The 15,759-nt window shown below is 50.2% G+C and overlaps 2 protein-coding genes across 2 annotated transcripts; both read left to right on the top strand.

The window, feature by feature from the left end:
- Positions 1 to 488: 488 nt before the first annotated feature.
- Positions 489 to 7,540, top strand: LOC139361420 (protein FAM90A5-like). The gene is made up of 3 exons (XM_071090016.1): positions 489 to 596; positions 5,773 to 5,922; positions 6,578 to 7,540. The coding sequence occupies exons 1-3, from the start codon at positions 489 to 491 to the stop codon at positions 7,538 to 7,540; spliced, it is 1,221 nt and encodes a 406-aa protein (XP_070946117.1).
- A 3,579-nt stretch (positions 7,541 to 11,119) lies between these two features.
- On the top strand, positions 11,120 to 14,116 carry LOC139361423 (protein FAM90A5-like). The gene is made up of 4 exons (XM_071090019.1): positions 11,120 to 11,242; positions 11,730 to 11,929; positions 12,389 to 12,497; positions 13,154 to 14,116. The coding sequence occupies exons 1-4, from the start codon at positions 11,120 to 11,122 to the stop codon at positions 14,114 to 14,116; spliced, it is 1,395 nt and encodes a 464-aa protein (XP_070946120.1).
- The last annotated feature ends 1,643 nt before the right edge of the window (positions 14,117 to 15,759 follow it).

Genomic DNA, 15,759 nt, shown 5'->3' with positions numbered 1-15,759 from the left:
GCTCCTCACCTGCTGTGTGGCTCTAGCTCTGAACAGTTCACTGGGTGACTCTGACAGCTTCCTCCCCAAAGCTTGGGTCCTCCTCTTTGGGAATGGGGTGTCCCAGGCCCCAGCAGGCAGGAATCAACCCCCAGCTCCTCTGGTGGGCCCTCCTGGGCTTTCTTACCTACTGGCTTGTGAGACCCGTTTGGCCAAACGTGGTGTCCTATTTTTATTTTGGCCTTTTTCTTAGTGTGTGTTTTCTGTAACTACTGCTGTGTAGATCTTCTATTTGAGTTTTAGGTAGAGAATCTTGCCCACCCAGAGGTCCCCTACCCCAGAGAGCCTCCACTTCAGCCCCCCCGGGCTGGTCCTGCCTGTGCTCCGCTTGGTGTGAATGTTAAGTGTGATGGATCCACATGGCTGCTTGACCCTGCATCTCCTTCCTTCTTGTTGCTGAGGCCAGTTCTGTTCTCTCTTTCTCCACCTGAGCTGCACTTGAAGCCAAGATGAAGGATGGGAAGTGGTTGCTACGAAGGACCCTCCTGCAGCGAATCCGCTGTGAGGAGGCTGTGCTGGCCCGACCTGTCATTTACTTCTCTAAACTCATTCCAGAGGTCGGCAAGGGGCGGCCTGTCCCCGCCTGCTCTAGTCGCCCATGAATCAAGAATGGATTTTACATTTCCAAATGGTTGAACAAATAAAAAAATAACACTTCATGACACTGAGAAATTTCCATGTCCATAAGTAAAGTTTGATGGGGGTGCGGTCATGCCCATCTCTTCACAGGCCACCTGCAGAAGGCTGCTGTCGTGCAGCCATGGCAGAGTTGCATGCTTGAGGCAAAGATCAGTTGGCAAAGCTGAAAATACTGACTCCTGGCTCTTTAGGGAAACAGTTTCCAGTCCCTGGTATAAGGGCTGTGTGGCAGAACCCCAGGATCTTGGTCAGCTTGTTCCTCACTCAGGGCCTGCTGCGGCCTTCGCTAGTATGTCTGCAAAGTCTGCGTGCTATGGTGCCTCTCATGGGACTTTGAGCTCTGTCGCTAGATTTCAGGGTATCTGCCTCATGGTCATCTGTCTCACCAACAGAGACCCTGTGGCCAGATTCAAAGTAGCAGGAACAGTTGGTCTTTGGCAGCAAGGATACCTTAGAGCTGAACTGCCACCCATCCTGAGGTGGTCCCATGACACCCACTGTCTGAGTCAAAGTTGGGGCAGAGCTGGTGTCCTGAACTGCCCTGCGATGTGGATCATAATAGCCAGTGGGGAGAGGGGTTGCTATTACTCCCCATATCGCGGGGAGTGCCTCACCCCCTGAGATGTGGATCGTAATAGCCAATTACTCCCTCCTGCAATGTGTGTCCATTATTAGCAGTCTCTTTTGTTCAGGATATTAGGAACAATTTCACAGGTTGTGTGTACACAGCCTGCGATAGGAGAATGAATACCATCCTCTGCACCTCCGGATATTAGGAACCATATCACACAATGGGTGTACACTTTTTGGGAGATTTGGGATAATGTCGTCCTGTGTTTCCCTGAATATTCGGAGAAATATTACAGGGTGGCTGTACACCCACTACTCTCTTGGCAGGAACATCATACTTTACCTACTGGAAATTAGGAGCAGTATCACAGACTGGGTGTCAAGACACTGTCATACTGGAAGTAATATCATGCTCTCTACCACAAGTAATGAGGAACAATATCACAGCGGGTGTGTACCTTCTCCGGTAGTGGGAGTAGTATCATCATCTCTTCCTTTAGATGACAGAAACAATATCACAGGGTGGGTGTACAATCCGTGTGTTTTTGGAAGCAATGTCATTCTCTCTTCTTCTAGGTTTTACGACTCATATCACAGGTGGGGTGTATACCCCTTGTTATATTGGATGGAATCTCATTCTCTTTCAACATGTAACTTTAGAACAATATCCCACGGGGGGTGTCCATCCCTTCAATATTGGTACTAATACCATCTTCTCCTTTCCTAGATATGAGAAACAATATCACAGGAGGGTGTACACCCCTTGCAATGTTGGTAGTAATGTCATCTCTCCCCTCTGGTTATTAAAGACAAAATCCCAGGGTGGCTGTACGGTTCCTACTTTATTGGGAGTTATATCATCCACTCACCCCCTGGATATCAGGAACCATATCAGAGAAGAGGTGTCCACCCCCTTCGATATTGTCAGCCATATCATCTTCTTCCTGCTTGGATGTAAGGAATGATACCCCGGGGCTGGCTGCGGTGTACACCCACTGCGATATTGAAAGTAAAAACAGCCTCTTTCCCGCTAGATATTAGGAACTATATCACAGGTGTGTGTGCACCTTCTTGGATATTGGTAGTACTCTCAGCCTCCACCTCGCTGCATATTAGGAACAATATACGGGGGGCAGGGTGGTTACACGTCCTGCAATGTTGAGAGCAATATTCTTCTCTTTCCCCTGTACATTAGGAACCACATAGCAGGGGTCTGTATGCCTTCTGCGATATTAGGATTAATGTTATCCTCTCCCCCACTGAATGTCAAAAACAATATCACAAAAGGGTGTACACCCCCTGTGATATGGCCAGTAATATCATCGTATCTACCTTTGGATACTAGAAACAACATCACAGAGGGTGTGTATGCTCCCCTGCGATATTGGGCATAATGTTATCCTCTCTTCCCCTAGATATTAGGAATGATATCCCTGGTGGTGGGAGGTGGAGTACATTAAGAACAACATCATTGGGTGGGTGTACACCCCTTGCGATATTGGGTGTAGTATCATCCTCTCTTCCCTAGGATATTAAGAACAATAACACAGGAGGGGTGTACAGCCCCAGCCCCTGCGTTCTTGGGAGCAATAGCATCTTCTCCCCCTCTCGATATAAAGAACAATATCCCAAGGTAGGTGTACATCCCCTGGGACATTGGGCGTAATGTCATCATTTCCCAAAGTGGATATTGGGCATAGTGTCCCAGAGGGGTGTACACCTTCTTCGATATTGGGAGTAATATCATCTTCTCCCCTCAGGGTCGTAGGCAAAATATTGAAGGGGTTTTACAACTCGTGCGATATGGTCAGTAATATCATCCTCTCCTCACCTAGATGTTCAGAACTATATTACAGGCGGTTGCATACTTCTTGCAATATTGGGAGTCATATCATCCTCTCCCACTCTGGATATAAGGAACAACATGACCGAAGGGATGGACACACACTGCAAAAGTTTCAATAATGTCATCCTCTATCCCCTGGCTATTAGGAATAACATCATAGAGGGGTGTACACTTTCCTCGATATTGGGAGTAATATCATCCTCTCCCAGCTGGATATCAGGAACAAGTCTATTAATTATTAATATTAATAACTATAGTAAAAAATAATAACAATTGTCAATATTAATAATCACAATAAAGATAGTATAAATTAATATTGGTAAAAAATATTAACGATTAGTATAACAATTAATCATAATATCAATATTAACAATAAAATAATGATATCAGCAATTAATGTTACTTATATCAATACTAAGTGATGTTGGTAATAAAATAATAATTAATATTAAGAACTAATAATATTGTTAAATGACATTAATATTACTAATTATTTTCAAGCATGCATAATCATATATTTAAAATAATTATCCATAATTAATAATGATATCGTATTAATTGTGTGATTGATAATTATTAAAATCTACATAGATGTTTAATAATCATATTATTACTCCTAATACCACAGGGGGTGTACACCTACCTGTGATGTTGTTCCTAATATCCAGGGACAGAGAACATGATTTTAGTTTTAATATCATAGTAGGTGTGCAATCACCCTGTGCCACTGATGCTAATATCTAGGGGGTAGAGTATGACATGAATCCCAACATAGCAATGAATGGAAAGCCACCCAGTGATATTGCTCTTAATATTCACAGAAGAAGCGTATGATATTACTCCCAATATCACAGGGAGGGTACAGCTCTTCTGTGATATGGTTCCTAGTATCCAGAAGGGGAGAGGATGTTAATAATTCCAGTATCACAGGCTGTGTTCACCCATCCTGTGATATTGTTATTTATATCCTGGAAGGGAGAGGATGATATTACTCCCCATAGAGCAGGAGGCATACACCTAGCCTGGGATATTGTTCCTAATATCCATGGAGAGGAGAGGCTGATATTACTTCCAATATGGCAGGGGGTGTACATCCACCCTGTGATATTCTTCTTAATATTCCAAGGCCAAGAGGTTGATATTACTCCCAGTATCACAGACACTGTACACCCCTGTGTGATACTCTTCCTGATATCCAGAACGGGAGAAGATGGTTTTAATCCCCATATCACAGGAGGTGAACACACACTCTGTGATATTTTTCCTAACATGCAAGGGGAGAGAGGATAATATTATTCCCAATATTGCAGAAGATGTACACATGTCCCCGCGTGATATTGTCCTTAATAATCCAAGGCACAGAAGATGATGTTACTCCCAATATCACAGAAAGTGTACATCCCCCAGTGATGTTGTTCCCATGATCCAGGAGGGGAGAGGATGATATTACTTTCAATATCGCAGGGGGTGTATACGCCCCCAGTGATACTGTTCCTAATTTCCACCGGGGAGAGGATGATACTACTCTCAATATCGCAGGGATTAAAAACATGGGGGTGTACAGTGTCTGTGATACTAGGAGTAATATCAACCTCTCGGCCTTGGAATAGAAAGAAGAATATCACAGGGTGGATGTACACCCCCTTCCACATTGGGAGTAATATCCTCTCCCTTCCCAGATATTAATAACAATGTCACAGAGCCGGTAAACACAGCCTGTGACACTGGAATTATTATCATCCTCTCCTCTCCCAGATATTAGGAATCATAACACAGAAGAGCTGTACCCTCCCTGCGATATTGGGAGTAATATAATACGCATCTTCCGTGAATATTAAGAGCAATATCACTGGGTGGCTATCTATTCATTGCTATGTTGGGAGTCATGTCATACTCCACTACACTGAATATTAGGATCTGTGTCACAGGGTGAGTGTACACTTATTGTGATATTAAAACTAAAACCATGCTCTCCCTCCCTGGATATTAGGAATGACATCACAGGTAGCTGTATACACACTGCAGTATTAGGAGTAATAATATGATTAATTATTAAACATCAATGACCAATTTTAACAATTATCGATTATACTAATAATTAATAGGATACCATAATTAATTAAGGATAATTATTTTAAATATATGATTATGTATGCTTAAAATTAATTATCAATATTAATGACATTTAGCAATGCTAGTAGTTCATAATATTAATCATTATTTTATAACCAACATCATTTAGTATTAAGTAACAATAATTGCTGATATCATTTCATTACTAATAGTGATATTGCTATTAATTGTTACTACTAATTGTTAAAACATTTTTAAACAGTATTAATTTTTACTATCTTTATTGTGATTATTATTGTCAATGATTACTATTAATTTATATTATATTTAATAATAATAATAATTAACAGACTTGTTCCTGATATCGAGCTAGGGGAGGACGATGTCAGGTGGGGAAGCTTCGTGCAGGTTCCCCATGACAGGGGGAAAAGCAATGGAATCCAAATGACAGTCCTTACTTGGGAAGCTTAGAAGATCACTGTGAGGACGGGAAGGTTGGCACATGAGGGAAGGTGCAGAGGTGGAAAGGGCACAAGAGTTCCACTTATTTATCACAAAACACAGAATGGAAATGGGCCAGAGACTGAACTCTTCCTGTCTCCTAGGGAAAACTGGATGCATGGCCTGAACTTTTTCTCTTCTGCAGGCAAAAAGACCCGCAGAGGAAGGCTCAATTCCAGAACTTTTCTGGGAAACCTTTGGAGAAGCCGCTGCCAGATCGAAAAGAATCCACGGAATCTTGGATTTATCTGAGAGTGACTGTCACTCTGGGTCCCTGTTCTTTGCTCCACTAGGTCACTCTGGTTGATTTCCTTTCAGGTTCCTGTGTGCGTGAGGGGATCGGGGAAACCCTCTTCCCTGCCTTCTTGGGGTCAGGGACTCCACGATCCTCCCAGGTCCATTTGATTCCAGGTGAAGGCATCTGAAGGTGCCGTATTTGCTGTTGCTTTCTCTCCGTGCAATGATGGCAAGCCTGCCAACAACATCTTCCTAGTGGCCTGAGGAAATTAGTCCCTCAGGGGCCCCAAACATGGAGGAGGCTCACCCCAGGAACATGCATGTTTTCAGAAAAGACGTCCTGGGAACCCTTGAGCCACCAACCTGCCTTCAGAAGGGCATTAGTCCGTCCCACTTCACGGAAGGCTGAGTGGAGGCGCTTTGATCCAGTGAATGCCCAAGACACAGTCTTCAGAAAAATGGTATTCTTAGACCATAGCTCGAGAGTGCATTTTTCATGGGTCTTGTCCCGATCAGCACTCACGTTGAGGATCTGTCCCTACTTCCAAGGACCGCCTGTCCATACCGTATTAAGAATTTCCTGCTGTGTGCACCTCGTCATTGGATGTGGTTGATTTCCATGTTGGCTCCATGCCGAGGAACCTCTAACGTGTGTGGTCTCCTTTCTTTCAGGTTGCAAGCAGGCCAATGCCGGTGCACACAGCCAATAAGAGGCCACGCGTGGACCCTGCCCTCACTGATGGCTCAGCTACCAAAATGTCTGACACGGTATCCGTCTTGGCTTCGCTGTCTCCCCTCAGAAAAGCCAGTCCGAGCTCCTCGTCAAGTCTCCGACCGAAGGAACGACAGACAGGGTCTGTGGCCGACATCCCTCAGCCGGGAGTCAGGCAGCAGGGCCCGGAGCCTCTCGTCGTGGTGAAGCCGACACACAGCAGGCCTCAGGGTGGCCGCCGAGAAGTTCCCCAGGCTGCCTCCAAGCCCCACGGCCTGATCCGGGTCATCAGCCCCCAGGCACAAGACAAACGTCCTGCGGTGACCTCACAGCCCTGCCCACCAGCCGACACACACAGCTTGGGCCTCGGCTCCAATCTCAGTTTCAGGCCAGGAGCCAAGAGACCTGCCCAGGCTCCGACTCAGGCTTGCCTGAACTTCCCCAAGAAACCGAGAACGGGTCCCTTCCAGATGCCCGAAAATGCCATCCAGGGAGGTGAGCTGGGGGCCCCGGAGACTCTCCAACCTCCGCCAGCTGCAACCGAACTCAGACCAAGTCCGTCGCCCCAGATGAGCAGGGGGACACCCGCCCAGGTGCCCAGCAGCGACCGGCAGCCTCCGCGCAGCAGACCTTACCTGCCTACTGCCCAGGCCTGCACCATGTCCCATCACCCAGCGGCCAGCCACGATGGGGCCCAGCCTCTCAGAATGCTCTTCCGGAGACTGGAAAACGGATGGTGGAGCTCCAGCCTCCTGACAGCTCCCTCGTTTCCCTCTCCTGAGGAGCCGGGAGACTTCCTCTCTCACAGCCCTCACGTCTCAGAGAAGTCTGAGGCTCCCTGTGTTCCTGTCCCGCTGAGTGTCCTCTATGAGGACCTTCAGGTTTCCTCCTCCTCAGAGGACAGCGATTCTGACCTGGAGTGAGACTACAGGTGGCCGGGGCTCCATTGCACCCAGCTCCCGTGACTCGGAGGGGTCTGTGGGACTGAGGAGCACGGAGCAGAGAGCAGACTGTGTGTGGTGACTCCCAAGCTCCCCGGCTGTGGTGCTTCTGTGGATGTTGGAGCCCAGGCCAGGCAGGGACCACATGCAGAGACTCTGCCTCATCGAATTCTGGTGAGGGACATTGTAGTTCGCAGGGCTCTCCGGAAACCCGCCACCAGAAGCTTCTGTGCCAGTGATTCGTTGCCTCAGAAACTGGGTGACGGCGACGCGCGGGAGTCAGACTTCCGCTGTGATGTCAGTAGGAAACTGGGGAATGACTGTGTGTTTGCTCTCTAGATGGCTGAATCAGGGAACAGTTAGGGAACCCTGAGAGATGCAGGCCTTCAGCTGTGCCCCGCCCTGACAGCAGTGTTTTGGACGCTGTGAAGCGTTCTGCGCATAGCGTTCTTGGGGTGTTTCCTCAGCCTGGAGAACTGGGCTCTGGAATGCCGTTGGAAATAGGTGTGTTTAATTTGTTTTGAAGTGAATAAAATTCTCAAAAAGATGACGTACTCTCTTTCGACTTTCATTCCGTGTTTGTGTGTAACTGATTTTCCAAGGGCTTGAAAATGTCTTGACTTGTCAGTAATCCAAGTCATTATGTCTCCGAAACAGAGTTGACTGAGGGGACCGCAGGTCTTCGCAGGACCTGTGACTTCTTAAACATCCACAGGGGCAAGAGAACCTCAGCCCCACTCTACCAACACGCACCTAGTCAAATTCCACCAAGTGAATCTCACGCACGCTAACACGTGGGGAGCGTTGCTTGCACCACGAGTCCCCATTTGGCTCAACGCGATGCCACGTGTGGGGTTCAAACTGTGACGGCCCCCATGAAGTGGTTTCCGGATGTGCGTATGAACGAGGCACACTTTCATTCGCCAAGTAGAACCCAGTAAAGCTGAAGTAAACTCCCAGATTTGGGATGTACTTCAGAGGTAGAATATTCGTCCCGTCTTCTTTCCGGATGCCTGAGCACCGGGCCTTTCCATGCTTCTCCCCCGATCCTAAGAGTAGCTGAGGTCGAGACTCACTGAAAGCTCTAGGTAAAGATATCCCACCATGCACAGGCTATCTCCGTTCTCTGACCTGGGAACAACTCTGACCAGGATTCCACATCTAGGAGGCCTGGGAACTGAGTGGGATTTTCTGAGCAATGCCAAATGGCTGCTCCCTTTCCGCCGCCGTTGAGGGTCGTTACCTTGGTTGTCCAGATCACCTAGAAACTATCAGTATCCAGAATCAACAAGATCAACTCTCTGCTCCTCTGACAGCAGAAGGAGCATGACCAAAATGAACCAAAGAGCGTGGCAGGAAAGGATGTGACCGGAAAGCTCAGAGAACAGCCACAGGGGGATGTAAGCAGGCGTTCCCACCTGATCATGAATAATTAATGAAGCGCCAATCCAGGGGGAATCGAGTTTCAGCAGGTGCAACTCATCCAACGGGAGATCGCCGGAGGGCCAACAAGATTCAGCAACTGAGAGTCGGGTGTAGTGTCAAGTGGGACGCGACTGGTTCCAAAGCTCTAGAAGACCATGGGGTCACTTGGACCACGTGAGAAAATGCCCCCAGTGTGCTGGTTCAGCATTCTGACTCCTGCCTGTCTCTTCCCGCCCAGGGAACGTGGACCCTAACTTGTGCAGGTGCAGATGACGAAGAGCAGAATGAGGGGACGCGGCACCCAAGTTCCCCGACAAGAGAGTTCCACAGAAAGTCCGCTGGATCTTCGCAAATCCAGAGAAATGGCAACGGGACCCAAGGACATAGAGCCCCACCGGTGTCCTGGAGACTCTTCAGGCATAACGCCTGGAGCCGCAGGACGAGCTGAAAAAGGAGCCAGGCACCGAAGGACAAAGCGGTGTAGACGTTCTTCATCTGGGTTTCCCAGTGCAGTCCAATTCACGGTGGTTTCCAAGGGCCTCCTGGAGGAGAAAACACGTGAGGGTGTGGTCAGGGTTTTCTGCTGACACACTTACCGTGGGGAAGAAGGAGAAGCTCTGAAGATGGATAACGACCGAGATTGCATGTCAAGGTGTACCTCCTTGATGACACTGAGGCCTACGTTGAAATAGAGTGAATATGGTCCAATTACACTGTGTCTATTTTAGCACCTTGTTTAAAAAAAAAAAAAAGATGTAAAACAAGACAGGGGTACATGCACCAGTAGTACATACCTGACGGGAAACATCTATTCTTCAAAGCTTGCGGCTGTACAGGTAGGTCTTAGAATGTCTGTCCATAGTGAACATCGTCTTAGAGGGGGCTGGGCAAACAGACTTTCCAGGTCATGTAATGGGATTCAGTTGATTAGGTTAGGGTCCGTTTCGCGTCAGGGGTCCAGAGGCAGTATAAAAGGCAGCCTGGAAAGCAAAGGTCCCTCTCTGCCCCTTCCTCCGGCTTCCTGAAGGCTGCACCGCTTCCAGCAGGGCTGCTCCAGCACCTGCCCATCTGAGCGCCAGCGCACCTGTTCATCTGAGCGCCAGCCGAGGAAAGAAAGTAGACCTGTAATTTCAGGTAAGTTTCCCTGAACGACTGTTTGTTTCGCCTAATCCCTGAGGAGTTGGGGGAAAAGAGACAAAGGAGAGTGAAAGAAACAGATCACACTGGGGCTCGCTGATGGGGTAGGATGTGTTCTCCTTATCCGTAATTCTTGGAACAGAAAGCGAGAAAACATTTCCATCTCCGTGCCCGGGATAAGAGCCAGATGGAAATGCAAAAAGAAATGTACTCCAGCACGCTGAATTGGTGGGTAAATGGAAAAAGAACTTTGGAAAAGGGGTGGTTTGCCCTTTAGCCATGCAAGAGATTCATATGCCACTTGTTCAGCGTTTGTTTAGATGAATTCGTATGGCGTGTGTAAAATACCAGAAAAATAAATAAAGAGGGGCTGGAGCTAAAGCCAAAAAGACAGAGCAGGAAAGACCATCACCTGCTAGTGTGGTAGAGAGGGAGATAACTTCTCTCGATGAATTTGTGTTTGGAAGTTGCCTAGTGAAACGGCAAGAGTAGCGATTTGAGTTATGATAGGAAGCATCCCTTATCCCTGACTTCAAGCAGACCTGCCAAGGGGTGACATCGGCCATGCCCTGTAGCTTCGATTCTTTTGTCCCTCAGGGGAGAGAGAATCATTGTGTCTTCTACTGGAGTGAATGGTGAGAGACCTAAGTCCAGTCTCCAGAATCAGTTGTTTGGGTGGGATTGAAATCTCAACTCCAACTCCACATACCTAGGCCGTGGGCCGTGTGGCAGGCCAGGTTTACTCTTGGACCAGGTGGTCACGGCAGAGGAACACACAATATGTGAGGATGCACACACCACATTGTGATCCACAGATTTGACCGACGGGTGGTGAGGTCTCCTCATGACCACACCGTCATGGAATTAGCTGGGGGTTTCTTGTGGGTGTGTGAATATCCAGTGTGCCTAACCATCGCTTTTCGTGTGTTTGTGTGTGATTCAGGTGACCCAACCATCAACCCCGGAAAAAGGCGGCCATAAAACGCCCAGGAGACGAAGATGATGGCACGTCGTGACCCCAAAAGTGGGGCAAACAGACTCGTGAGAGCCCAGACCCTCCAGAAGCAGCAGAGGGCCCCAGTTGGGCCAAGGGCTCCCCCACCCGATGAAGAGGATCCCAGGGTACGTCTAGCCCTGGAATCTTTTGGGTATCGAGGGGGGAGGAGCGGGCGAGTGTCACACGGTCCTCAGAGACTGGGTTGGATTCCAAAGAGTTCTGCCAGCACCACCCGGGTTGCTTTTCCCATCCAAGGTGGGCCTGGCTTGGGACCTCCTCCCCGGCCCGACAGGTCCCTGGAGAGACTCTTGGGAGCAACCTCCCTTTCCACTCAGAATCCTGTGTAGCCAGGTTGGGCTGTGCTGTGGACATCGGGTTCACGATCGTCCCCGCTAGAACCCTGAGTCCTTCCTTTGAGAGTTCCTCCGTCACATGGGCTTTGGGAGGGAACATCGTAACCGAACCCTCCCTCCACTTCAGGGCCCCCATGCCGGTGTCCCCTCTTTGGAATCCTCACTCAGTTCTGAATTCACAGTCCGTCTCAATGTTGACTTTGGATCACTGCCTGTGGCTTCAGCTCATTCACTGACATCCCTTCCTTTCCACCCACAGATCAAGTGCAAAAACTGCGGGGCCTTTGGGCACACGGCCAGAAGTACCAGGTGCCCCATGAAGTGCTGGAACGGAGCCCTGGTTCCCCAGACCTTTGGGAGAAAGGAAGGGAAGGAAAACCTGAAACCATGGAAGCCCCAGGTTCGAGGGAACCCTGGGCCCTTGAACAAGGAAAAGGGAGAGAAGGAAGAGAGACCGAGGTGAGCAGTGGGAGGGGTTTTCACCATCCTTAGGGTACTGCCACCTAAGGACACGGTGTCTCTGCACCTGCACACCGTGTGCCTTTCCGTCTCCGGGACAGGGAAGGAACGCTGCAGAGAAACAGACCAGAGCTCCGTGTCCTCCTGGGTTCCCCACCCAGGAGCTCCTTTGGCTCTGGGAGATTCAGGGACGGGGGAGAGGCGGGGCCGCTTCGTGCAGGTTCCCCATGACAGGGGGAAAAGCAACGGAATCCAAATGACAGTCCTTACTTGGGAAGCCTAGAGGGCCACCGGCAGGATGGGAAGGTTGGCACATGAGGGAAGGTGCAGAGGCGGAAAGGGCACAAAAGTTCCATTTATGTATCACAAAACACAGAACGGGACTGGGCCCCAGCCAGGGTTCTCCCTGTCTCCTGGGGAGAACCGGGGGGCAGGGCCTGAACTTTTTCTCTTCTGCAGGCAACAAGACCCGCAGAGGAAGGCTCTCCTCCAGATCTTTTCCGGGACACCTCCGGAGAAGCAGCCGCCAAATCGAAAAGCATCCATGGAATCTTGTGATTATCTGAGGGTGAGTGTCACCCTGGGCCCCTGGTCTTTTTCTCCTCTAGGTCACCCTGGTTGATTTCCTTTCAGGTTCCCGTGTGCGTGAGGGGATCGGGGAACCCCTCCTCCCTGCCTTCTTGGGGTCAGGGACTCCACGATCCTTCCAGGTCCATTTGATTCCAGGTGAAGGCATCTGAAGGTGCCGTATTTGCTGTTGCTTTCTCTCCGTGCAATGATGGCAAGCCTGCCAACAACATCTTCCTAGTGGCCTGAGGAAATTAGTCCCTCAGGGGCCCCAAACATGGAGGAGGCTCACCCCAGGAACATGCATGTTTTCAGAAAAGACGTCCTGGGGACCCTTGAGCCACCAACCTGCCTTCAGAAGGGCATTAGTCCGTCCCACTTCACGGAAGGCTGAGTGGAGGCGCTTTGATCCAGTGAATGCCCAAGACACAGTCTTCAGAAAAATGGTATTCTTAGACCATAGCTCGAGAGTGCATTTTTCATGGGTCTTGTCCCGATCAGCACTCACGTTGAGGATCTGTCCCTACTTCCAAGGACCGCCTGTCCATACCGTATTAAGAATTTCCTGCTGTGTGCACCTCGTCATTGGATGTGGTTGATTTCCATGTTGGCTCCATGCCGAGGAACCTCTAACGTGTGTGGTCTCCTTTCTTTCAGGTTGCAAGCAGGCCAATGCCGGTGCACACAGCCAATAAGAGGCCACGCGTGGACCCTGCCCTCACTGATGGCTCAGCTACCAAAATGTCTGACACGGTATCCGTCTTGGCTTCGCTGTCTCCCCTCAGAAAAGCCAGTCCGAGCTCCTCGTCAAGTCTCCGACCGAAGGAACGACAGACAGGGTCTGTGGCCGACATCCCTCAGCCGGGAGTCAGGCAGCAGGGCCCGGAGCCTCTCGTCGTGGTGAAGCCGACACACAGCAGGCCTCAGGGTGGCCGCCGAGAAGTTCCCCAGGCTGCCTCCAAGCCCCACGGCCTGATCCGGGTCATCAGCCCCCAGGCACAAGACAAACGTCCTGCGGTGACCTCACAGCCCTGCCCACCAGCCGACACACACAGCTTGGGCCTCGGCTCCAATCTCAGTTTCAGGCCAGGAGCCAAGAGACCTGCCCAGGCTCCGACTCAGGCTTGCCTGAACTTCCCCAAGAAACCGAGAACGGGTCCCTTCCAGATGCCCGAAAATGCCATCCAGGGAGGTGAGCTGGGGGCCCCGGAGACTCTCCAACCTCCGCCAGCTGCAACCGAACTCAGACCAAGTCCGTCGCCCCAGATGAGCAGGGGGACACCCGCCCAGGTGCCCAGCAGCGACCGGCAGCCTCCGCGCAGCAGACCTTACCTGCCTACTGCCCAGGCCTGCACCATGTCCCATCACCCAGCGGCCAGCCACGATGGGGCCCAGCCTCTCAGAATGCTCTTCCGGAGACTGGAAAACGGATGGTGGAGCTCCAGCCTCCTGACAGGTCCCTCGTTTCCCTCTCCTGAGGAGCCGGGAGACTTCCTCTCTCACAGCCCTCACGTCTCAGAGAAGTCTGAGGCTCCCTGTGTTCCTGTCCCGCTGAGTGTCCTCTATGAGGACCTTCAGGTTTCCTCCTCCTCAGAGGACAGCGATTCTGACCTGGAGTGAGACTACAGGTGGCCGGGGCTCCATTGCACGCAGCTCCCGTGACTCGGAGGGGTCTGTGGGACTGAGGAGCACGGAGCAGAGAGCAGACTGTGTGTGGTGACTCCCAAGCTCCCCGGCTGTGGTGCTTCTGTGGATGTTGGAGCCCAGGCCAGGCAGGGACCACATGCAGAGACTCTGCCTCATCGAATTCTGGTGAGGGACATTGTAGTTCGCAGGGCTCTCCGGAAACCCGCCACCAGAAGCTTCTGTGCCAGTGATTCGTTGCCTCAGAAACTGGGTGACGGCGACGCGCGGGAGTCAGACTTCCGCTGTGATGTCAGTAGGAAACTGGGGAATGACTGTGTGTTTGCTCTCTAGATGGCTGAATCAGGGAACAGTTAGGGAACCCTGAGAGATGCAGGCCTTCAGCTGTGCCCCGCCCTGACAGCAGTGTTTTGGACGCTGTGAAGCGTTCTGCGCATAGCGTTCTTGGGATGTTTCCTCAGCCTGGAGAACTGGGCTCTGGAATGCCGTTGGAAATAGGTGTGTTTAATTTGTTTTGAAGTGAATAAAATTCTCAAAAAGATGACGTACTCTCTTTCGACTTTCATTCCGTGTTTGTGTGTAACTGATTTTCCAAGGGCTTGAAAATGTCTTGACTTGTCAGTAATCCAAGTCCTTATGTCTCCGAAACAGAGTTGACTGAGGGGACCGCAGGTCTTCGCAGGACCTGTGACTTCTTAAACATCCACAGGGGCAAGAGAACCTCAGCCCCACTCTACCAACACGCACCTAGTCAAATTCCACCAAGTGAATCTCACGCACGCTAACACGTGGGGAGCGTTGCTTGCACCACGAGTCCCCATTTGGCTCAACGCGATGCCACGTGTGGGGTTCAAACTGTGACGGCCCCCATGAAGTGGTTTCCGGATGTGCGTATGAACGAGGCACACTTTCATTCGCCAAGTAGAACCCAGTAAAGCTGAAGTAAACTCCCAGATTTGGGATGTACTTCAGAGGTAGAATATTCGTCCCGTCTTCTTTCCGGATGCCTGAGCACCGGGCCTTTCCATGCTTCTCCCCCGATCCTAAGAGTAGCTGAGGTCGAGACTCACTGAAAGCTCTAGGTAAAGATATCCCACCATGCACAGGCTATCTCCGTTCTCTGACCTGGGAACAACTCTGACCAGGATTCCACATCTAGGAGGCCTGGGAACTGAGTGGGATTTTCTGAGCAATGCCAAATGGCTGCTCCCTTTCCGCCGCCGTTGAGGGTCGTTACCTTGGTTGTCCAGATCACCTAGAAACTATCAGTATCCAGAATCAACAAGATCAACTCTCTGCTCCTCTGACAGCAGAAGGAGCATGACCAAAATGAACCAAAGAGCGTGGCAGGAAAGGATGTGACCGGAAAGCTCAGAGAACAGCCACAGGGGGATGTAAGCAGGCGTTCCCACCTGATCATGAATAATTAATGAAGCGCCAATCCAGGGGGAATCGAGTTTCAGCAGGTGCAACTCATCCAACGGGAGATCGCCGGAGGGCCAACAAGATTCAGCAACTGAGAGTCGGGTGTAGTGTCAAGTGGGACGCGACTGGTTCCAAAGCTCTAGAAGACCATGGGGTCACTTGGACCACGTGAGAAAATGCCCCCAGTGTGCTGG

Source organism: Macaca nemestrina, unplaced genomic scaffold (genome assembly GCF_043159975.1).
Source record: "Macaca nemestrina isolate mMacNem1 unplaced genomic scaffold, mMacNem.hap1 Scaffold_488, whole genome shotgun sequence".
In the NCBI taxonomy this organism is placed as follows: Eukaryota; Metazoa; Chordata; class Mammalia; order Primates; family Cercopithecidae; genus Macaca; species Macaca nemestrina.
Note: the sequence above shows the minus strand (reverse complement) of the source record. Positions and strands in the feature narration are given on the sequence as shown.